The following is a 24,091-nucleotide window of genomic DNA, read 5'->3' as shown; positions in this document are numbered from 1 at the left end:
GAATTAGGCTAAGTTTCACTTGCAGGTCAAGAGAAGTGTTCCTTCCACTCTACTCATTGTTGGTGAGTCCACGTCTGGAGTGTTGGGTCCAATTCTGAGCTCCCCAGTACACGAGAGATATGGACACACTGGAAATGTGGGGCCACCAAAGGGATCAAAAGACTGAAGCATTTCTCCTGCGAGGAGAAGTTAAGAGAGCTGGGACTGTTCAGCCTGGAGAAGGGAAGGCTCAGTAGGAATGTCATCTAAATATCTGATGAGAGGACAAAAAGAAGATGGAGCCAGATTCTTTTACTTGGTGCCCAGTGACAGGCTAAAAGGCAATGGGCAAAAACTGAAACACGGGAGCATCAAGAAACACTTCTCCACTGTACAGGCCATAGAGCAGTAGAACATGTTGCTCAATTAAGTGGTAGAGTTTCCCTCCTTGGAGATCTTCAGGAGGTGTCTGGATGTGGTCTTGGGCAACTTATTCTACACTGTCCAACATGAGCACAGCTCTTGAACCACATGACTTCCAGAGCTCCTTTCCAACCTCAACTACTGTGTGATTATCAGGTTAGCAAGTCAGCGTGGGGTTATAAAGGGATGTGAGGTTTGTGAGTCACTGGTAGAACTTTTTTAAGGTCCCCAGTCCAGCCCTGTGACCCAGAGTGAACACTAGGAGACTATCAGTAGGGTGATCTTGGTTCTGTTCCTTTTGCCAATAAGTCTTCATTTAAAAATGCATAATCTGCCCTCTCCGCCTGAGCCATACTAAGCTGCTGTACTAAGACTTAATGATTTGTCAAGTTAATTCTAAAAGAAAATGCATAGTTGCTTTTCTATATCCAAAGACATAACTTTAAGTTCAAAATAAGCCCAAGAACTGTTTTGAGTCAGGAAATGCAGTTTCCCAGAAGTGCCAATTTCAAGGCAGCAGTAAGATGCTTAGTGTGAGACTCTTTTTGGCATTCAGACTTGGATGTTTTTGTTCTGGAGTACTCAACAATCTTGAAATAGACACACAGCACTTTTGAGGCCCCAAAATGTGAAAAATGGAGACTTAACAATTGAAAGGGAATAATTTTAAAATTCCAAAGTAGTTATATATTACTATTACGACCACAAACTGAATAGCAAATTATTTTAAGGTTAACAAGTTATCTTTTACTCTAGTGGACATTCAGACATGGAAGAACTTACATAGCAGATAAGGAAGTAGGTAGACCATCAAAGAAAGACAAAAAACCAAAACCTAACAAAACAACAAAATTGTCTCTAACCTTTATTTCATGTACAGTAGCATACAAACATTGGTAGACCCTTTCTTCACAAATTACCACTCAAAAACAAGGCAATGTTTTTCTTTCAAAGTGATTCCAGCATTGCAGCTTGGATTTCCTTTTTCCTAAACAGAGCTTAACGAACATCTGCCAAAAGAAGGGAACTTCTGTACAACCATGAGCAAAAGATTACTAGCTCCTGTGCTCTTCTACAGCTGCTCTGTAAATTGGCATTAAATATTCGTACAAGTAACAGATGGAGAATTTCTTAGCTATTACAGTGTTGCTAAACACTTATGACTTGTCCCCAGGTTATATGCTACAGCTCTGTTACAATCAAACACATACCATGACCAGACCTACAGGCACAGACATTCATTTACCCAACCAACAGGAGAGCTTGAGTTGGAAAAGATTACAACCCTATGCTGCTTAGGTGTATATGTGTAGTGGAAGCCAGATCACAGGGAGATTTAGATATTAAAAGGCTAGAGGAGACTACTCAGTTTGACCCATGGTGTTCCAATCCAGATAGATTACTGGAAATTGAAACATTGAGTCCAGGATATTTTCACTCCAGTCAACCATGACACAGCTCACATAGACAGATGCACAACTCAGGCATGGCTCAAGGCAAGACAACACTCCGTGTGAGCCTCTTTCTTCATGGTTCTTCAGCTTCTCAGATGAAATTTGGTCTTCCTGTTACCAGACCTGCATTGCTGGTATTATCTGATCTCATTACTTCAAAATTACCCTTAGTATGTCTACATGAGCTAACAGCTTCAGTTTGACTGTAGTGAAGATGAAGCCTAAATAGTGATTTGTGAGGATATGTGATCTTGCAATACAAATGCACAAACTTCCTAGCTTGGCACAGTGTCTTTGGAATGTTTCATCCTTATTCAAAAGCAACCAGAGCAGGCAGCATTGGCACAGATTTCACACAAATCAGCTTTACCGGCAATCAAGTCTGTTAGGGAGAAAAAAGACTGTTTCAGTGACAAGGCAAAGGAAATTATTGGAGAGCAGAGCCTTAAACATGTGGCGAAAGACTCCCTTCTGTTACTGTTCCATGAATTTTTGTGTACACTGAAGTTATTACTGATACAAGAAAAAAATTAGTTTTTGAGAAAATTTTGCTTAAGGAATTAAATCAAATCTGAACTCAGTGGGGAAACATGGGGAACATGTGGAGGCAAGAGAACAGGACATACTATGAGAGGGTGACAAGGATGTGGCCTTAGATCCTCTGAAGTGGCTTGCAGAACCACCACCTCAGTTACATTGGTGCTACTTCTTCCTAACTTTTCCACGGCATTGGTAAACACAACATAACAAATAAATAAAAAGCAGAGACTGTAGGAGCCTGTTCAAGAATCACTATACGTGCCTTGGAAACAGGTAATGCCGGAGGTTGATTCACTTCATCTACATCTCACACCTCTTTTAAGGAACCTGGAAATACACCTCCAATGGGAGGAAGCTTTTCCAGTCTACAACAGACTGATCTGTACAGGTTACAACTAAGCACTACAGGAGTTTTCTGGTGGGCCCACAGCTGTTGTATCCTTGCGGAAGGGATAGCATGGACTTCCAGCTGCCTCAGAAGTGTCACAACAGTAATTACACTTCTTTGGCTGCTACTATTTCAATGCTTGAGGTTGAAAAGTGTGATAAAAAGGAAACTATGCAACATGAACTACATACACAGCCTCTCGAAAATCATAGGTGCATCTTCTCTTTTACACACAGGTTGGAATTCCTCAGGGAGATCTTTATCTTGACATGGAGAATACCCAGCCTTTGAAACCACCACGCGAGGGTTAATGACTCTGTTCTCATCCATAAGCTCCTTTAGCTTCTTCACAGATTCAAGGGAGAATGTCAAGTTGCCATCCTACATAGACAGAAAGAGAAAAGAAACAGACATCAGAGAGTCAAGCCTCAGGCAAATGCATTCCCTTTTGACTGAAGTCTGCTAAACTGTGACCCTTCCCCCAAAAACTGTACTATAGGGAAAAACTTTGCTGTAACAGTGAGCTTCCATAGCCAGGGTTTTGTTTAAGCATCAAAGTGAATGGAGGCAGAATCAGTACATTTTTCACTCCTGTGAGGGAGACTCCTAACATCTAGTGTAGGAAGATAAGGGCTCTTCAGTCTAGAAAAATATGACTGGACAATATGTGGTAGAGATTTACACCATGAGTTGAATGGATGTGAATGGGAATTTATTTTGTTCACTCTTTCTTGTAATATACCAGCACAGAACTTTGAATCTTTGCTGTCAAGTACAATGCTCAAAACACAGAAGAGGATGGATCCCATCACCACAAGACGTGGCAAGCATGAATTTACAATTTGCCCACACAATGGAGCACAAACAACTGAGAACTGCTAAATGTGGCACTTCTAACTGAAAGATCACACCAGGGCTTTGGGAGAACAGAAGATTATTGTGGGAAGGTTTACTCCATGCTTGAGATTGTTAGACCCCATGCATCTATTAATGTCAATTTCCTCCCAGTTTCAAGTGAATCACATTGCTGAGATAATAAACTTAAAATGCAGGTCTTGTAATTGTTTAAGGTAAGTGCAAAAATGTCCACAGAAGTCTGAAGAGAATTAAACAGTCAGAAGGATGATCAAGTAACACCTAAACACTCATAGAAATAAAGTGGTTTGAGTCTGCTATGGCATGAGACCAAATATTGCCATTAATCTCAAAGTCTCGTTAGCTTGATGTTGAATTGTGTGGGTGTCTTTAGGCAGTGGTGGTGCTTAAAGAAGAATAATAAATAAGCTGCTATGTACATGCATTTATTTAACGATGTGAAACTATTTTCTACTTCTGATCAATTTGTGACATTTCTCAGAATAATTTATCAGATTAGATGCCCGTGAAAAATTTGCTATTCCTCCAAAGACACAGTTCTAAATTCATCTACTTGTTGGGGACTCTAAAAGCATGAAACAGAAACAAAAAAGACAGGATTTCCACCAGTACAGTTCCAGAGAAACCAGAAACAACTGAAGTGAGCTTCATTTGGTCTTTTGCACGTTGGATTTCTCCTACTTATTATCACTTCACAGTAGGAATGAACCCCGAGACACGTTTATGTCCTGGTGACAAATCAGACCAACAAACAAACCACTCAAAAAAACAAAAATACCATCACCATCTCAGACAAGAAAGGTGTACACAAAGGAGAACACGACATGAGCAGCATTTTCCCTCCAAGGTGAAAATGCACGCTGTTCTACTGAACTGACAGATTTTACTGCGCTCCCTCTTTAGTTTTTTTACACACTTTGCAAACAAAGAGAGTGTCCAGATAGTGATATTCATCCTTTAGGAACACTCTACGAAGTCAAATGAACCTCCCTTGCAGCTCTCAGAACATTTTGTTAAAATAATAACCCCTGTGATTTATTACAGAAGAGGGAAGAAAAATCTTGGGAAGAATTTCAGAAAACAAGTTTATAATGCAACTTTGTTCAGTGAGTAATTAGTCAGATCCTAAGGGAAATCAAGCAATCCAAGTCAAAGGAGTTCATCACACACAGCACAGTTTTAAGGTCTTATCAAAGGCAGAGCAAATATGAATTTAATGATTATTGAGATAAGGATTCCAACTACAAACAGGAACTAAAACATCAGAGCTGAATACTTTGCTACCCACCCAGAAGTTGTTCTCAGCTATTTTCTGTAGTCTCAAGTGGAAATCTGTTGCTTCTCCCCCTTCTCCCTCCCCCCATTAAATAGTAAACTATCTGCTCTGTCTGGAGACTCTTGGTGTTAATGAATGGTTGGGAAGAAAAGAGGAGGTGAAACCTGCACAAGGATGGGATCTTTTCACTCCTTGGAAACCTACTAAGCACACATGAAAAGAGTCAATTATTGTTTAAGAAATATTTGCTCTCTTGGAACACCAGGGAAATCATTTACAGTGTAATCAAAATTAAATCTCCCAAACTACTCCTAGAGATCAGTGCAGACAAATCTAATATACTCTCATGTACAGACAGAAGTGCTGACACCTTCCTACCTACTGCCACAATGCATGTAATGCCAATCACAGGTTCTGTGCACTTTAGAGTATTTGGTATTAGTTTCCTCTAATATCTATCACACAATCATAGAGTCATTAGCGTTGGAAAATACCACTAAGATCATCCAGTCCAACCATCAACTCATCCCCATCATTAGTCCACTAATATTCCTTTAATATCACCACTACCTATCAATATTCCTTTGGAACAAAACAGTCATTTCTTTCACTTTATTTTTATATGTGACACATTTGTAGGCTCCATCACATAAGTTTGCAGGTCATTTTCATAAAGAACTTCATGCTCAGAAGCAAGCACAACACACAGTACTTTCTCCCCAGTTCATGCAACTTCACAACCTATGGAGTTCTCTAGAAAACAAAACTCTAGAAATACTCTGATAGGAATTTCAGAGCAGTGATAGGGCTGGAAAAGTTTTATGTTAGAAACACCTGAACCATTTTACAGAGAGAAAAACTGAACCACAGGGAGGTGATGTCAGAGCAAAGCAAAAATCCAGCTTTATCAATTCAGATCAAGACTCCTATCTTACTTACACCTCTTCACATCAGTACATCACTGAGCTTGCAATACCAACAAGATAACCAGCAGAAAACTCACCTGGACATAGACTGCCTGGGAGCTGTGCACCAGTAAAAGGAGTGCAAGGACTGTGAAGGACAGCAAGCCTCTCATAGCACCTGTGAAGAGCAGCCTCTTCAACCTGAATATCTTTTCTCCTGTTTTGGTATTACAGTCTTTCTTTCGTGTCTCTGATTTTCACTTAGTACCCAGACTATCTACTTGTCTATCTCCGCAGTGCACGAGAAGCATTATAAAGCCTTTACACAGCATTTCCTTGGTAATTCATTAATCTAAACTCCTTATTGACATACAATAAACCCTCAGTGGAGTACAGTTATCAGCTCCTTGGCTGAGGATGCCAGTCACACCCCTCTTTATGACACTCTCCCACTTTCAGAAATTGACCACGAAGGTATGCAAAACATTTGCCTACAACCAATAAATAGCTCAAACACAACACCTGAAACCAAGCCTCCATGTAGGGAATGTACTCAGCTTTCTACCCACTTCTCTTTGGCTTGCAGTCTTACCCAGAAACAGAGCAGTAGGATGAGGATGGCAAAGAATCAACACATCTCATTCTGCTCAGTTATGCCCACCAAGAGCAGGTCCTGATATCCAACTCCCCCCCTTCTTCCCAGCCCTATGGTTTACAGCCATCAATTTCAGCATCCCAACAATGTGGTTCATCCCACCAAGTTCCAATGGCCGCCAGCTCCTCCCATTTGTTACTCATTATGTGTGCCTTCGCGTAGGGGCATTTCACTTGGGCCCCTGACTGCCTATTCATCTCTTAAAACGTTTCAGCTCCTTTAGACATATGCAGCCTGCAAGCCTCAAAGTCAATCCCTACAAAACCCCACAGTTCAGGTATGCGCATGCGCGATAGCGGCCAGCTCTCGCCGCCAGCTGGATTGCACGCAGTACACAGCGCTACTTCCGCGTTTCCGCGCGCATGCGTGGTATCTCATGGAGGACCTAATACCATAGAGCCTGGCAGCGCAGAGCGGCTCAAAGAGGAGCAATGCGGTGGGGCACGCAGGTATCACACAGTGCTGCGCCAATGGCGGGGCCGCTGGGAGATCCCAACCGGTGCGTTCCCGCGGCTCGGTAGGGAGTGCCAAAGGGGAAAAATTAACGGATAGGTGGGAGAGAAACGGCGAGAGCTGAAGGGGAGGGAGGTGAGGCCTCGTGTATTTTATTTCGCTGCCGCCGCTAGGCGGGAACGCGCACAGGGCGCAGCCATGTTGCTCTGAGGAAGGAGCGCTGCGCATGCCTTCTTAGGAGGCGCTGACACGCATGCGCAGAGCTTTGCCTGCAGTGCCGCCTTTTACTCAGTGGGCGGCAGCAGAGAGCTGCAGTGGTGCTTGGTCTGTGTGTGCGATCTGGGGCTCCCTTCTGTACTGCCTTAGAGGCCTCCCAGTGCGCGCTGAGGCTCCCCACAGTGCTCCCAGAGCTCCTCAGTGTGCCTCAGGGCAGCTCCTTGTGGAGAATCAACCTTACCATCCTTTGTGCTTTCAGTGCTGTCCTACAGCAGGTGTGAGTAGGGCACACCCAGTGTCAGCACCCGTGAGGAACACAGCACAGAGAGACGTTTGTCAGAGCCTGATCCCCCTACTGCTGCAACATCCTCATGTTTTCCCTCCTGTGATGACTTCCAAACGGTTTTTTGTCTCTTGCATGCAGTGCTGGAGCTGCTCTGGGCTGTGTAGGATCAGGAGGATTGGGCTCCTCTGTCCCCACAGAGTGAATTTGAAATCATAACCCTACAGGATTAGGTTATCTGCAGAAACATCCACCAGAGTGAAAGAGTCCTTCTGACTCCTTACTGCTTAATATTCCAGACTCGTGCCATCTCCCTGCACTGGAAGTTTCAAAAGTCACCTAATAATTAAGATTAGAATTTGCCTTCATTAGCTTCCATACAGATTATTATTATCTGGTGATAATTCCATTCCTGAGCTAGTTCTGAATGCTTTCTGGATTCCAGTGAGCCAAATAGAGCTGATGTAAGGGTATGGTTATTTACAGAACCCCTCCTCAGTGCCAGGGATGGTGCATTAAGCTGTGCTCTCCCAATACCTGGGAGCAGACTTTACTCTTCCTGCTCCACAATTTCACGTTTGATCAATTTATGGAACTTAGAGCTGGGAGCTATCTCCAGGAACAAAACCAAAGGCTGGATTGCAGGTGTAGATAAAAGATGGCTGCTTTGTTATAATGATAACAGCAGTGATCCAAATAAACGCATGCCTAGCAAGGGTTAAATGATCACTCAGTCATTCATCACTACTAACCTGTAATGGCCTGAGCAGGCATTACTTTCCACGGTGGATGAGAGAGCACGATGGTTTTGATCTATGAATCCCCTTTTGCTTTTATGTGCCTGAAGAACAGATGCTCTCAGTAAGGAGCATTCTGAACTATTTATTGTCTAAAGCAATCTTTTTGTTTCTGCTTACAGACAGAGCGTGTGGCTCTCTGGGTTCCCTGTTTCTTGGAGCTACAGATGAATAGGTAAGTTTACACAGTATGTAATCCTCAGGAGCAGTATGGTAGGGAGCAAGCAGGAGAACATCTGAGAGGTGGAAGATACGATCCAAAAGAATGCCTGCTTTATACAAAGGCCTAGTGAAGGGCAGGGTGGGCTGAAAACACCTCTGCTTCATAACAGAGCACTTGCATTTGCCAGACTACTATTTCAGGGTCTGCCTTACCTGTAGCTTTCTGCAAAAAAAAAATCTGTTTGTGCCAGAATTCCACTCCTGAGCCAGGAGGTAGTAATGAAGGAAGTCAGGAAAGGTGCAGTGCACAATTCATGCATGTCGTGGGAATGTTTCCTTCTGCTTGTTTGGTCTGACAGCAGGGCAGAGGTGATGGGAACCACAGGAACAGGAGAAGCAGTGTGACACACTGAGATTATTCCCTTCTGTGCCACTGCTTGTTCTTATTCTCCATTTTCATCCTCACAGAACCTGCTCTAGAGCTGAAATGAACTCTGTAGTGTATTTACTGCTTTTTCATTTTGGCCGTTGGTATTTTGCAAAGAAGCAGTAATGGGGAGAGTTTGGGTTGAATCATGGATGTTCCTTGGATACTTCTACTGCTTCTGAATGGAGCACCTTCAGGAAACGTGCACCTATGAGCTGTTGTTTTCCATAAGTTTTTGAAGAGCAGCATGGAGGTGTACATTGATTTTGATGGCAGGCAGTGTACAACAGGCTGTTCCTTAACCTATCCTGTGCTTGTTCTCTGTAGGATACCAGTCTGTGGTGAGAATTTTACCACCAAAGGAATTAGGAAGACATGTAGTTTGTTCTTGTCCAGATTTGGGGCACAGAGGTTGTTACACCTGTTGGTTTTTATTAGTTAAATGTATGTTGAAGTCTACAAATAAATGCTACGACCCAGGTGGAACAGATGAGATGTGACTAAGTTCTTGGATGATTGATAATGAGCAGAGACTGGAAAATCAATTGTGTTAATTCCTGGCTTGTCACCAGGATGGAGAATTAATGAGAAAATCCATCTAACGTAATGGTATTTACATATAATACAGAATGTGATAAAATTGTCCTCAGGTGCCACTTGGCATCACAATTATAGGATTATTGTAGAGGCAGGAACAGAAATCTGCAAGCACGAAAACTCCTTCACAAACAACAAACAAGTGATGACACTGACCAATGAGGAGGGCTGAAGAAAAAGCCAGGATAGCAGGGAAGACTGTCAGACTCCAGCAGAGATCTCTGAAGCTCTCAGTAACTCTGCAGCACAGAGACCGTGCAAACATGTTTGAACAAGAGGGGAACACTGGTCTTGATCAGGAGTGACAGAAAAGCAAATCCATCTCCCCAGCTGCCTCCTGTCCTCCAGGAGTTAATCCAGCCGAGACAGCATCAGTATAATTGATGGTGTACTGCTGTAAAAGTCATCCATAAACCCTCTGTGCTCAGAACACCTGCATCCCTCATGCTTTTCTTGTCAGCCCTCATCTCCTTGCTGCTGTGCTTCGTGTACATTCCTGTCCTCCAGTCTACATGTAAGTATGCTGAGTGTTTAAAATCCCAGCTGCTGAAAGGGGAGTAACGGGAGATGCTAGGTAGAAAGCAGCTCTAAATCTCTTCAGTGTTTTCTCTCTGGAGATTTTGTTCAGGCTTTTTTCTTCTGTCTTAATGTGTCAAGGTCTTGGTTGCAGTGGAAAATTTTGGAAGAGAATGATAAAGAGTTCTCACTTCTGACGGGCAGAGAGCTACAAGAGTCACAGAAATGTACCAGACCTCAGCTGCTCCTAGAGCTGAGCTCTGCTGTATCTTGAGCTATGTTTTATAGCCTTGAGGTCCCAGTTTGCAAATATGCTTTTTTTTTTTTTTTTTTCCTCTGTGCTTGAAACTTTGGAGAATTTCTACAAGGCATTGGTTATTCTCCTTTATGTTGTGTTATCCTGAGGCTTTCTACAAGGGCCCTTCTCATAGTTTCATTGCCTTTCTTTGTATTAGCCAGATGCTACCGTGAGCAAGAGTTGTAAGGAGCCTCTTTCTGCTACAGTCTGCTTTGCAAAGAAGAGACACTGATTTTTCAGTTTCCACGCTGCTTTAGCAATGTTTCCCAAGTTATTCTCTCTATTTGTAGACTTTGAAAGCTGGGCTGGGTGCAGTAGAAGACTGGTCTGACCGTGGTTGTTTTGGAGCTTGCATCGTAGGAATCCTCCACTGTACTGTTGGGCAATGATCTGCTTTACTGTGCATGATCTGCTATAAGATTAGAAAAACAACTTCTAAAGTGGAACAGTGTGGGTTCCAATGTGGGTCACAGGGTGGTGAGGCACTGGAACAGGTTGCCCAAGGAGGCTGTGGATGCCCCATCCCTGGAGGCATTCAAGGCCAGGCTGGATGTGGCTCTGGGCAGCCTGGGCTGCTGGTTGGTGACCTGCACACAGCAGGGGGTTGGAACCAGATGATCTTTGAGGTCCTTTTCAATCCAGGCCATTTTCTATGACAGTGTGTGCGAATCTCTGTGAAATGCCAGTATAAATGTACTTGTAAGACATGGGTTGTCTCGCTCGATTCTCTCCAGCAGAGGGTAATGGTTTGCCTGCAGCATCACAGGTTTCCTGCAGTGCATCTCTGCTCAGCCAGTGGGGCATTCAGGAGCAGTGCATTGAAGCAGCCTGTTCAAGCCAAGCAATGAACTGATGTTGTAGCAGATGTAAGACCAGGAGGTAAACTGTTTGCTTGTCCTTCACTTCCCCTGTTTTGCTGTTCGTTTCATTGCAGAGGGAAGATGTGTTTAGAGATAGAGGGGGCAATAAAGGATCATTCTTTGCTGATGTGATTGAGAAATCCCAGAGCCCAAAGGAGTTTCACAGCACTGCACCATCCCTGAACTGTAACTATTCCTTGAAACTCCTCTCAAAGGAAGCACCTGTTCATAGCTGCTTTGGACACATGTCCAAGGTGGCTTGTTCTTAAGGACAGCATATTGTTTTCCCTTCTGAATGTAATTGAATTCAGCACTGACAAAGCCAAATGAAGTGGTTGCTGTGGCTGCCAAATGTAATTAAGAACAGAAAGCTCTCTGAGTAAAATGAAAGTGAAACCCCAGGAGTTCTTAATTCTCTTGATTTCTGACAAGTTTGTGGAAAGCTGGCTCCTTAATTCCCAGGCAGTTCTGCTTAGATCCCTCTGCACTGCTGAACTCCTGCTATGCCTTTGTCACATGTAGATCAGACAGGAAGATCAATGAGCAGATCGTGCACTGCCTACATGCCCTCACTTACGGCTCTCATAGAGAATAAATACACGTTTGGCTGGTTCCAAACTGAATCACTTGGGTCCGAGGGAGGCAGTCCATAATGATGCGCTGTTTGCTTGGTTGATGCTCTGCATTTGTCTGCAACTTGCAGGGCTGACAGTAAATTCTGTGCTCAGTAGTGGGTTTTGTGCGTCAGTGGATGGTTGAGTTAGATGATCTAAGAGGTCTTTTCCAACCTTAATGATTCTTTGATTCCAGCTCTGTTTTGTGCTGACAGGGAGAGCGTCTGTGTCTGTGTGACAAGGCTGAACAGCCATGTTCCTGGACCTTGAAGAGCACTTGGGTATCAGCTTCCTCAAGCTGTTGCCTGGAGAGAATATCTTTGAAGATATGGCATGAAGAGACAGAAGCTTGAACTGGAAAACACGTCCTACATAATAGCAGTTGACGGATGGAGTTAACTTCGTTTTATTTCCTGGAGAAACGATGACAAGAGTTTCTTTGATTTGTTTGGTTTCTTTTGAAAATATCCTAGGCATTGTGGTCTGATCACAAGCATGTCTTGCAGCTGAATGTAGACAGCTACATCATTCTTATGCCAGCTCATCTTTCAGAAGCGAGGACTACCTCTCAGCTCTGAGTCTGTAAAAGAGAACCTAAGGATGCATTTTGTGGCTTATCCACAAGCATTCGGAGATTTCCTTGGAATTAATGATATGAATTGCTCAAGAACTGAGAATGAGTGGTGGCAAGGGGAAAGAAAGGCATGGGAATGGGTCTGGCAAAAGAACCATCTCTTGGGGAATAGTCAACAACATTGAAATCTCAGCATGGCTTTTGCTGAACAAGACTTAAACTTTGATGGGATCTCCATCAAAGGCATTTAAAGACTTTTCTTTGGTGGACTTGATGTCTGTCAGCCCATCCTTTGAGATGGTAATAGTCCTGAATTGACTTTCAGAAAGTTACCTTTGCTTAATTCTAGCTGGAGCTTTTGTAGGGATTCATTATCTGGTTCCAGAGGTTCTTCTCATCTAACTGTCTTAACAAGGGATTCGTGTGTTGTCGGCCTGGCTTTTAAATTATGATGGGTGAGTGGAAAATGATGGATTTCACCAGGTAACAAAACTTGATGTTCATCTTAGTGAAGCAGATATTTACATACTTCAACAAAACAGAATCTCTGTGCGCTTCAAAAGCCTGAAATGGCTGTGGGACTGATGAGATATAAGGAATAAGGGAAAAGTTTATTAGCAATATCCCAGGAACTCAAAGTAGCTGAATAACTCATAAATCTTTCATGAATTTTACAAAAATGAGGGATGAAATCCTTGATGCTGTAGATGTATTTATAGAGATGGATAGAGAAATATTTCTTTTGCCCGAGAATGTCTTGGTAAATTATTATCACTTGAAATTAAGGAACTATCTGGATATGGTTTATATTATTTTTCTGCAGTCTGAGAATCTATTGAACATTTTGTCTCACAGTATTGTGATCTCCCTCAATAGAAGGAATGAGAAGGAAGAAATTTTTAAATATTAAACAAAGCATTTGACTGTGAAATTGTAACTCCAAAGCAGGAATAGAATAAAGCAGGTAAACGAGATTGCACTCCAATTTATTTTGGATCCTCTGTGATTTCAGCCTGCAATAAATAATTTGATTTGTGCTCCTTATTCCCTGCCGACTTCTCAGTAAAATGTCTCCAGGAAACCAAATTTGCCAGTCTCCCAATGAGGGAGAGAGCAGGGGAGAGCAGCTGGAGGATATGTAATGTGCATTTCTTTGTATCTCCATTTTTCTTCCACTGTTCTCATTGTAATGGGGTCTGAGTCAGATCTCACTGCAGTCTTTCCTCAGAGCTCAATAGTGCTGATGATTTGGGACCCAAAGCCTTGTGCAGCCACACTGTGCCCAGGAATTACCCTTCCAGTGACACAAATCATTTTATGTCTCGTGACCTATACTCTGCCATGCCAGCAGAGGATTAGACAATAGATAAAGCCCACTCTCCTCAAAAAGTTCACCTGGAAGGTTCAGAAAAAAGAGGCAACTGAGGATAACTTAATGGCAACAGCAGGCTGCAGATTTAGTGGACAAGGTATGTTGAGGAAAGGAGGTAATTCTGAGATTTTGCAGGCTTACAGGAAAGTTGTCATGTCTTATTCCAAGTAGCTGTATTTCTTCCCCTGCTGGGAATCTAATCCTCTTCCATTTTCAGAGCTTTGCCCGTGATTCCAAAAGTGTGTCAACCTCAGTGCCAGCTCGTTAGCAGTGCGTGGGGGCAAGAGGTCAAAAACCAGAATGAAATATGATATGGCAGCAAATGCTTTCTGAGCAGGGAATGAGAGAAAAGTATGCCAGAGATTGCCTTTGTGTCTGAAGATGCTGTGCCTGGAATTGGAAAGATCTGAGGATCCATTCAAACAATCCTCATTCCCTTTCCTAGCCTCCAGTTTAGCATACCACTTTAGTGTCTGTTCCCTCCATAAATAGTACCTCCAGACCTATTCATCTTCTTTGTCTCTAAAATACAGTGAAGCTCAGCAGGGTTCTACTCCCATTTCTGCTGTAGCCTTCCTTATCCTCCGTGCCTGGAGTCTCAGGTTCTCCAGTTACTGTACAGAGTGCTGTGAGCAGACTGCACCGAGAGCACTGGAGGCTAAGAAAACACTCAGTATCCTTCTATCTTTTTCAGCAGATCTACTAGAAGAGTGAAGATACTTCGCAGTACTCTTGATGGAACCTCTCAGAAGCTCAGTGCGGAAGAAGCTTGTGTTTGAGTGAGAGGATTATGGCTTTCTCTACGACCATGCAGGCATGTAGTTAGATGGTGCACTGACCCTGCAGAGAAATGGGATGTGGAGCCCACAACAGCCTGAGAGCTTCCCTGAAATCCTGTTAACACTGGGATCATCTTCTCTCCTGTGTCACCCATCAGTGTTACGTGTTGACATGAAGGCAAACAGGCACATCTTCCTAACATCTCTTTATTGGCCTTTTCAGATAAGACATTGGACAGACAGAAAGGCTTTTCATCCCAGTGTTATTCAGTCTCACATCCTTTCTGTCCAGCACACAGTGTGAAGGTTGGCTGCAGATAAGGCTTTGGTTATGTCACTAGATGGAGCTCACTATATAAGAAAAGCTTGAGCAGTAAATGCATTATTGAAAAAGCAGTTTTAGAAGATGATGTCGGAGAAGTGGCAAAGTAATATGTGGGGGAGAAATGTAATGTGAAGAGAATGGAGCAGAGCATATGTTAAAGAAAAGAAGGGGATGGTAATGAATGGGATGGTACACTCATAGAATCATTAAGGTTGGAAAAGACCACTTATATCATCAAATCCAACCCCAGCCTATCCCCCACCGTGCCCACTGGCCACATCTCCACAGTCCTTGAACACCTCCAGGGACAGTGACCCCACCACCTCCCTGGGCATGAAGCTCAAAGCTGTTTCTTTGGGCTGCAGATTTTAGCTGTGATTCAGTGATGCACATGTGAGGACCTGCCATATTCCAGATTTGGGCACCTGTCCCAGGAGCATGTTGGGAAGGTGTGACTGATAAAGGCAATCACTGCTGGACTGGCATCTTAGCAAGCACAGGTGTCTGTGGGTGTGTTGTCTCTGTATGAGATTGATTCCTCTGTGTCCACTCTCCTTAACATTCATACTACCCAATCTTACAAGGCAGACAGGAGGGAAATTTTAAATTCAGTTTCTGTCAGCATCAGCATTAGAATCAATCAAGGAACTCATTGTTTGTCAAATCAGGCAAATGGAGCAGAAATAATGCAAACTGACAGTTGTAACTAAGCAACTTAGTCTGACTGGTGAGGGGTATAGAAAATGAAATTAGTGAAACGTTTTGGTAACTGATTTCAGATAACAGATCTGTTAGGTACAAAAATCTCCTCTCTCCAGATATATTTTGCAAAAGAAGGCACTCAGACTTGTTGAAGTTTATTTGATGTGTTTGGTGTGGTTCACTTGGTTAGTAAGCTCTTTGGGGCAGGGATCATCAAGGTTTTTTTTTTATGGTTATACTGCATATAAAGCACAGGCTGCCCTCTGACACCAGCAGTCTGTGCATATAACTAAATTCAAACACCTAAAGATGGACAACAATCAGATTGAAATATACTTCATGTATAGGTTGTAAAGGCTCAACGGGGGTCTTGTATCTGAGTATTACTTGTTATAGGTTGGTATAAAGCAACTGCATCATGATAAATAAATCTGTCGGTCATTAACTGGTGGGTAAATATATAAGGTTTGATAGCCATGTTATTAGTGTAGTATACAAAGTGATGGAGTGCTGATGAGAACAGCACTAGGGCAATTGTGCCAAAGCTTGGCATCCTGATGGACTCTGCATGCATCCCTGGGGCTAAGGGCTGGAATTGCCTTCACACTTCAGTCCTTTGCTTTTCAGGGTACAAATCAAGAGTGAGAACTGCTGGGCCAAAATCGTTTCTGTGGTGGTTGAACCAGCTCAAGCCGAACCACACCGAGGATGGATTTGTTCACTTCTCCTGTTGTTCTTTTTTGCTATTTCTCAGCACTCCCGGGGGCTTTAAATCTAGCAAGGGAAAGATAGTATCTCTTACTGCCCTCATATCTCTTTGATGTTAGAGTCCTTAAGGCGTGGGTATTAACATCCTCCTCGCAGCCAGCCACTGACAGCAGCAGCATGTAGAGGCTGTGGTATCATCCTTCAGTTTCTTAACAGCACAGTATAATGACTAGCTCTGTTAGCATATCACTGACACAGAGCATTACTAATTATGATGATTAATGGGTTTAATTTACTTAGAAAGAATAATGTGCAATAATTCTATTGTCAAAACTGAAAATCTGGAGTTCCAGCTTTGGATCCTGTCAGCATTGTTGCTACAGATCCTTTTGTGTTGGAGGAAAGTCACTGTGAGATGTTTCTTCCCACATGTTTCTGAACACAAGCTGCTTTGGGAATTTTCCTATCCACTAACAAGGCAGCTTTGCCACCAAAAAAAAAGCAGAAATTCTGCTTTACTTTTTCTTTCATGGGCTTAAATTTTTCTTTAATGATGCTTTTGTAAACAATAAATATTTATTACCCCCTGTGTGGGGGTAAAGGGCTCTGTAGTGGTTGGAGAGAGAGAGCTCATGGTGGTAAAGAACACAAACGGCATTATTTCATTGGGGCTGCAGGCTGGACAGGCTCAGTAGTGCTGTTTTTCAGCTCCTGACTGGTACTGCCTGTCTCCTAGACCTGAAGGAGCAGTGTTGGAAGAAATTGCTTATCTCAGGATAGTTCCATGCTATTCTTATCGGTGTGAAGTTTGAAAAAATCATTACAACTATCTGTGGTGTCAAAGCCTCCAAAAAGATGGGCTCTGAGCTGATGCAAAAGTAGCACAGTCCTCGTGCATCCCGTATCTCTCCAGGGCAGCCTGGCTGCTTCTCCAGTCTCTTTCCACTTCCCAAGTCTGCCTGGCTGTGACTTTCCTGTACCAGACAGTTAATGTTTCTTAGATCAGCAAGATCACTGCTGAGCTTCGTAAGCAAGGCAGAAGAGGTCAGATACAGTGCACTGTTGTCAGTGATTCAGGAGTCTTTACGGCTTTAATTGTTGATTTAATTAGCTCTTCCTGTGAGCTGGAAACATTGCACAGTGGTAAAATAATAAGAGAAAAAAACATTTCCTCTCGCAGCTGGCATTCTGAGATCTAGCGACCCGATGCTCACAGCAGCTATAAATAAACCATACTTAAGCCCTAGAGACTATTATGATTCTAGTGAGTCACCCAATTGACACAGCTTTAATTTGTGTATCTCTGCCTCTTCCTGTTACGTATCCAGTATCACATTTTGTTGTGATCTCTGCTCATGTCAGTGCTTTGCCTGGGAGTCTGGGTCTGGCAAAGAAGTAAACTCACATGCCCACAGCACTGTCTGTTTATCCTTAGCGCTGCAGGAGCTTTCATAAATTCAGTGTTCTGCAAATGGGGGGAAATTGAGGCAGGGATCTGTCACCCAAGGCCTCCAGCTGACTGCTGGTAGATGGGAGCCGTGTCCCCTTATCATAGGTGTTCAGCCTTTCTTCCATAAATCTCCTGTTAAGCTGCTGTCCAGGGCAGCTGCCCTTTAATTCTGATGCACAGTAAGGTCATGGTTCCTTCCTTGTGATCCTTGATAGGAAGGTGGTATTTCTCAGGTAAACTAAAGGAAGGAAATAGGAGTGATTTACAACATTTGGCAAGGAGTTCTTATAAGTCTGTTTTTTTCCAGCCAAACCCCACTCTCACTGAAGCCCATACTTAGATTTTCCAGGTTTCAGCAGGGGTTGTATGAAGCTATTGCATTGCCAGCCACTGGTGTGCTGAGCTGCTGAGTGCATTTAAATAAGATGCATTGCTCTCTGCTTCTTGCCCTTGCCAGTAGAGCAGAATCATAGGTTTAGTGAGGTAGAGGCTGCTTGTCAGTAATGAGCTCAGAGGTGCCTGATGTATTCTTTCTGCAAGGCACCTGGAGAGTCAGTTCTTTAGGAGAAAAGTCCTTGTAGAAGGCAAGGATGTTGCTCCAGCCATGAGTGTCCTAAGAACTGGACCTGGGCAGCCTGCACTGTTTGCTGCTGGGGTACCCTGCACAAACACTGTCTCTGCTGTGTGCCCTCTTCTGCACCAGCCTGCACTGCATGCTGCTGAGCTTACATACCTAATGAGCTGTCAGTTTGCCAGTGAGCTTGTTTAATTCTCCAGCTGCCTCTTCAGCTGCTTGCTCTAGCCATAAAAAGGGAGCTTGAAACCACCCACAGGCCATTGCGACAAGGAACTCTGTTGAAATCTCAGTGCTTATTCACTTTCCCATTTTTTCCTCTGTTTTCTATCAGTGCTTTTCAGTGAGCTGTTTGCTACTAGTGCATGCAATGGAGGAGGCAAGGTACAAAATCCTCACTGACCCTTGTGCTAAATCCACGATTTTAGACAGTTTATCCTATCACTGCCTCCTTCTTTCTCTCAAAAATCCAAGTCAGGTAAATCAGCCAGCAAAGCCCACCACAGATTATATCCTCTGCTTGCTTTCTTAGAGTTTATGCATCCCAGAGCCCAGCTGTAGCCTTCACTCCTTGTAAAGGAATGGGGCAGTGCTGGAGTACACAGAGGGAGAGCAGATATCTGTGCACTCAGGGAGTGACCCATGAGACAGAGCACTGCTCCTGTGTTTCCCTTTCTCATTTGCAAAATAGGACATGCCATCTTTCCTCTTTATTTTATTTGGCATCTTTAGGAATGCTGCAGTAGCCAAGGGGGTATTTCATAGCAGAAGAGAGGCTGATGTTGAAGTGCATGGGATTCCTTACTGACCCAGCTCTTAGTCAAGTCTCCAAGTTAAGTCTCCATTGAATCTGTTTCCCTCCAAAGGAAGAGGAATTTTCAGTATCCATTCCCTCTGGCTCCACTGAAACAGTTAATAGATAATGTTCTTGTTTGTAGTCCTGCCAGGAGTTTTTTAATTACCTGTATGGTTTTATTACATAATGGCAATGTTTGCTCCATTAGACTATTGGCATCTTTGCAGGAAGCAAACAAACCTGCTGACATACATCAGGTTGACTAATTACAGACAGTTTGTTTCCTTTTTTTTTTTTTTTCTTTCTCTTTTTTCAGTTTTCCTGGTCAATACTGGCACTAGATCTGCAGCCCGGACTCAGGCTGCTTGCCCAGCCTGTACCTGCCCTGCTGCCGTAGCTGCTTGGGAGATGGTGGCACTTGATAGTCCTGAAAGAACTGGAAAGAGACAGATGAATGCTGCAGCACTGTCCCCAAGAGCCTAGGACAGAGGGTTGTGTTTATTGACCCGCTCCTGCCTTTCAGGACTGTGTTTAGAAGAAAAAAAGAAAAATATGACAACTCAGGTGTATTCTCCTTCAGATCCTCAGCCTTGTGTGCTCAATTATATTTGTCCGAGTAAGGCATGAAATGCTACCTAGGAGAAGGAGATCGTTTTGCACAGTAGCTAGCAACAAGTGCAAAATGGGAACAGCCTAACCCGAGGTATGGAAACAATGGCAAAGCATGTCATTCTCACAGTGTCACTGTCTCTGCCTTTCAGTTATTGCAGTGTGTTGCCAAACTGTGACAGCCAGCCGTCACCAGCCATGAAGTACTTCAGAGACAATCCAAATGTTCTCTCCGAACGTCATCATGGAAGAAGCAGCATTTTGTGGGTAAGCCTTACTTCCACTGCTTGTTTATACAAATGCTGCATTCTGGGTTGGTCACTGCTAGCCTGTGGAGACCAGGTAAGGCAGAAAAAAATAGAAGCTGAACAATGACAGGATGTTCTGATTCCTCTTCTGATGGGAGCAGAAAGGAAAAGACAGGACCAGACATTAAACGAGATGGTTTCTATCCTGAACAGAAGAAGCTTATGTGTTCACAGAGACAGAAGCTCTTCTGTCTGTGTTGGAGTTTAACTGGCAGAGCTCTGTAATGTGGAAGGATTGTGCAGCCTGACCCTTATCAAGTGCGGGTAGGCAGTGGGGGTAGCATGCAGGGTAGTCACTACTGGAGAAGTGAGGTGTGGTATAGCCCAGTGCAGTGAATTCCTGGAGAGAAAGGAAGGTGTAGTGAGCTGTAAAGGGAGGTGAGGGGACAGAGCAAGGATGGCAGAGGAGCAGGATAAACTGTGTAAGTGGCATTGCTTTAACCTTCCTCTCTAAAGCATGATGAGTCCAAATGCCCTGATAAGGGGGCATGTGAGTGGAAATCTTTATGAATGGGACAGCCGTAGGACAGTGGAGGAAAAGCCACATGTCCCCCACTCAGTGCCTGTCACCTGTCCTCCCCACAATGAGGACCTATGCAAAGTGGAACAGGGCCTGATGTGCTGACGTGCCATTGATCTGGAAATGGCTGCGTCTGGGAAAGTCAGAGCAAAGGTTCATAACTGAATCCAGCAGGTGCAGGGACCCAGCTTGGGAGCTGATTGGTATTCAGCTCTGGTGCAAAGTGCTTAAGAAAAAACTTATTAATTTCCCCTTCCACAAAGAGCGGGAGTGCGACAGTAATCACAGTATCAAGTCATAATAATAAAAAAAATTCCATTGAAAATAGCTGTTAAGACTCTGGAGGGTTCAGCAGGGGAAGATTGTATTAAGATAAAGTAGATTATAACACTGGCGGACATTAAAGGTTGTCATTGTATGGTAAATCACATCAGGAAGTCACAAAAGCTGCTCTTTACACAGTCAGGGATAGAATACTCTGATATAGTCCCTGATTTATTCTCTGACCCCATTATGCCATTCCTGGCAAGCAGGTAGCTAGAAGGAGGAGAGGAATTGGGGAGAGACTTGCCAGCCAGATATATGAGCTGTGGTTTTGGAGAAGGAGGTGGAACCAGGTTGAGGCCAGGCACGTTGGTCCCTTCCCTTTCTGCAGTGTGCTGGAACTCTGCATACTTTGTGCAGTGCAGAGGTGTGGATCAAAGTGTTCCCCCACCTCTTCTCTCCTTTGGAAAACATCAGTGATCTGAGGATACACAGGATTCAAACACTGTACGTCCCACAGGGGCCATCCTGTTGTCCCCTTAGGTGATGCAGGTGCCAATTGGGCTTTCCTGCTATGCAGACCATCTCATTGCCACCACAGTATCCTGCCAGCAGTCTGTAGGCCCTAATATATGCATATTCAGCCTGAAACATGCCCCTGTCCCAGACCCTAGCTTCCCAAAAGTGTTCCATGCACAACTACCTTTCTTTTATCAGTCAAAACCTTTTCCCAGACTAAAACGCCAAAATCTCTTTGCTCCTTGTGGAACAAATACAATCCAGAGACAATGCAAAAAACACACTTAAACCTGATGGGTGTTACCTGGAGGGACTTGGTACATTACAGATCATGAGCAAAGCCCTTTTACTGCTGGAAGTGTCAATACTGGTAAGCAGGTAAGACAAGGGCTATCCCTCCTCCCTGGCCAGTGCTGTGTGTACATCTTCCCGGGAGTCTGACCCAGTTCTGTCACAGATACAGATTAAATTAGTGCCTAAAACCAGCCCCCTTCCCATTTTGCAGCTGAGCGCTTTCAAACTCCTGCCTACCATTGTCCTGTGTCCTTGACAGATCTGCAGCTGAAAGGCACTTTTTATTCTGCTCCAGATCTAATGGTTCTTCTTCTAGCATGAAGAGTGTGGACATACAGGTCTTAAAAACTTACGCAGATTTCTCCTGGACAAGTGTGCTTCTACAACTAAAACGCGTGCTTCTTTTTCCATGGTCTTTGACATGCTAATCTCTCTAGTTCCAAGTGAAGAGTCAATTAGTGCTTCTAGGTTTTATCGTCTTGAGATGTGAGAAAAAGTATAACATGTATTAAGTATACCTAAATATATATCATATATCATCCAACCTGGAATGGGGCACTCATAGCTCTCTGGGCAGCAGTGCCAGGACCTCACTGGCCTCTGAGTAAAGAATTTCCACACAGTATCTAACCCATGAGTGTCCAAGCTTTTGGCTTTCCTGCCATATCACCAATATCTAGCTCTAACACTTGGTGGGGAAGAGCTCCTGCCATGATGGCACGGGGCAGGGAGCAGCTGCAGTGCAGGCTGTGCCAGCCTGTGGGTTGGAGCTGACCTAAATTTCGCCCTCTTTTACTTTAAAACCACTCCCCCTTATCCTGTTGTTATCTTCCCGTGTTAAAAATCAGTCTCCTTCCCTTTTAGAAGCTCCAAAATTCCACTACCTCCCTCAGGTGATTAAGCAGACATTTGTTGATGGGGTCCCACTCTTGAATGCACAACCTCTGAGCTGGGATGCATTTTATTCGCATTTTCACTGACAGGGTGGGCACACATACTGCCTGTGCAGGCCCAGAGGTGCCCTGATGAAGGGCCACAGTCTGTGCTGGGATCAGAAAAAAAGTTTTGGGTGGACAAATGCCAATGGCAGGTGCCAGCTCTGGAGGCAGGACACAGTGCAGAATGTCCCTCTGCAGCAGGACCAGGATGAAGGAAAGAAGCTGCAGTAGTGCTGAGAACAGCAGAAACCTCATGGGAAACACTGGCATGGCATTTAGCAGTTCAGGTGCTCGCAGAGGAGGATGCCATCAGGGGCCGTGTTGGTCTGGATCTTCCTGAGTTCTAACTAGGGATACACGTGCCTGTAGGCTGAATGGATCATGCCTGCCCTCTGCCTCAGGTCTGAGCCAGGGCAGGGCCCTAACCTTTGTGGCAGTGCACTTTTTGGAGGTCCTCGATCTCTTCAGTGCCTGGAGAAGCAAGTCCAGTCAACAGCCCACCCTGTGCCTGCTCAGAGTGGCCTTCCCCCCATAAACACTCCAGTCCCTCCCTCCCACCCTCAAAACCTTGTTCATCTCTGCTTGTTCTGTGACAGCCTCTATCAGCTTTGCAGGCTTCCTCTACACTGCAAAGCAATTGAGACCTGTTGCACTGATGCAGGGTGGGACAGGTCAACCCCAGCCCTTCCCCAGGGCACAGCAAGGCCAGGACAAATTGTGGCAGCGAGCACAGAGGTGCCCTCAGGCTGGTGCCATGGCCCAGCAGCTCTGCCCTGTGGGATTGCTGCAGATAGGTTCACACATCTAGATCAGCTGCAGCAGCAACTCGGCTGCCTGAGGGGTGACATTCTTCTGGTTCAGTTGCACTGCTATGTTTTTTAATGTAATTCAGATCTTTTGCCTGTCATGCTGCTTTAGGAGCTCTCATGAGGTGGAAGGAGAAGAGAAATAAGCAGCCACACTTCTGAAGAAAGTCAAGGGGAAAGCGTAAATAATAAAAGCTTTGGCAGCAGCTGTAGAGCTAGAATGAGAATGGAATAGAAAGCTGCATTTTGTAAGTCATCACTATGTTTAAACTGCGTGATTTCACCTAACTCACTAATAATGCCTGTTTTTCAAAAGAGCAGCTGGGCGATTCATCCACTGCATTCTATACTGAAGTAAGGAATCGCCTCAGCAGGGCAGGGGAATCCCCTGTCATGAGGATCTGCTGCTGCTGTTAATCTTGCCTCACTGCAGTGCTGGCTAACAACATCAAGGACGTGGTTGGGGGCTGCCTCAGCTCTTCTGAAGCATGAGGTGTTGTCTGTCTCCAGATGGTCTTTCACCAGGGCACAAATGATGCTGGAAGGAGGAATATGAATCAAATAAGAGTTTAAAGCTTTTGGAGCATGACTGTAAAACATTGGAGCACAAGTGGAGAAGGACTTGAGTGTCCTGGTGGCCAACAGGGTGACCACAAGCCAGCAGTGTGCCCTGGTGCCCAAGAGGCCAATGGGACCCCGGGGTGCATTGCAGAGAGCGTGGCCTGCAGAACGAGGGAGGTTCTCCATCCCTCTGCTCTGCCATGGGAAGGCCACATCCAGAGCACTGGGCCCAGTGCTGGGCTGCCCAGTTCAAGGCAGGCAGGGAACTGCTGG

The 24,091-nt window shown here is 44.3% G+C and overlaps 2 protein-coding genes across 13 annotated transcripts in view; one reads left to right on the top strand and one right to left on the bottom strand.

Annotated features, from left to right (window-relative positions):
* Positions 1–1,254: 1,254 nt before the first annotated feature.
* LOC100543851 (guanylin-like) lies at positions 1,255–6,143 on the bottom strand. Its single transcript, XM_003212332.5, has 3 exons — positions 5,940–6,143; positions 2,976–3,165; positions 1,255–2,238 (listed from the first exon to the last, which is right to left on the bottom strand). The coding sequence occupies exons 1-3, from the start codon at positions 6,012–6,014 to the stop codon at positions 2,171–2,173; spliced, it is 333 nt and encodes a 110-aa protein (XP_003212380.1). The 5' UTR covers positions 6,015–6,143; the 3' UTR covers positions 1,255–2,170.
* A 688-nt stretch (positions 6,144–6,831) lies between these two features.
* Positions 6,832–24,091, top strand: part of DISP3 (dispatched RND transporter family member 3) — a 116,996-nt gene continuing 99,736 nt past the window's right edge. For 8 of the 12 annotated variants that reach the window (XM_085242205.1, XM_085242204.1, XM_085242199.1 and 5 more), the window contains exons 1-3: positions 6,852–6,995; positions 8,368–8,420; positions 19,761–19,875. The gene's annotated coding sequence lies outside the window, so the exon portion shown is untranslated. Of the gene's footprint in view, positions 7,085–8,367; positions 8,421–19,760; positions 19,876–23,369; positions 23,506–24,091 lie in introns of all 12 variants that reach the window. The other 4 variants (XM_085242201.1, XM_085242200.1, XM_085242202.1 and 1 more) reach the window with 4 other exon arrangements.

The sequence above is a fragment of the Meleagris gallopavo genome, chromosome 23, assembly GCF_905368555.1.
Source record: "Meleagris gallopavo chromosome 23, MGAL_WU_HG_1.1, whole genome shotgun sequence".
Classification (NCBI taxonomy): Eukaryota; Metazoa; Chordata; class Aves; order Galliformes; family Phasianidae; genus Meleagris; species Meleagris gallopavo.
This window is presented reverse-complemented; position numbering and strand designations above follow the sequence as displayed.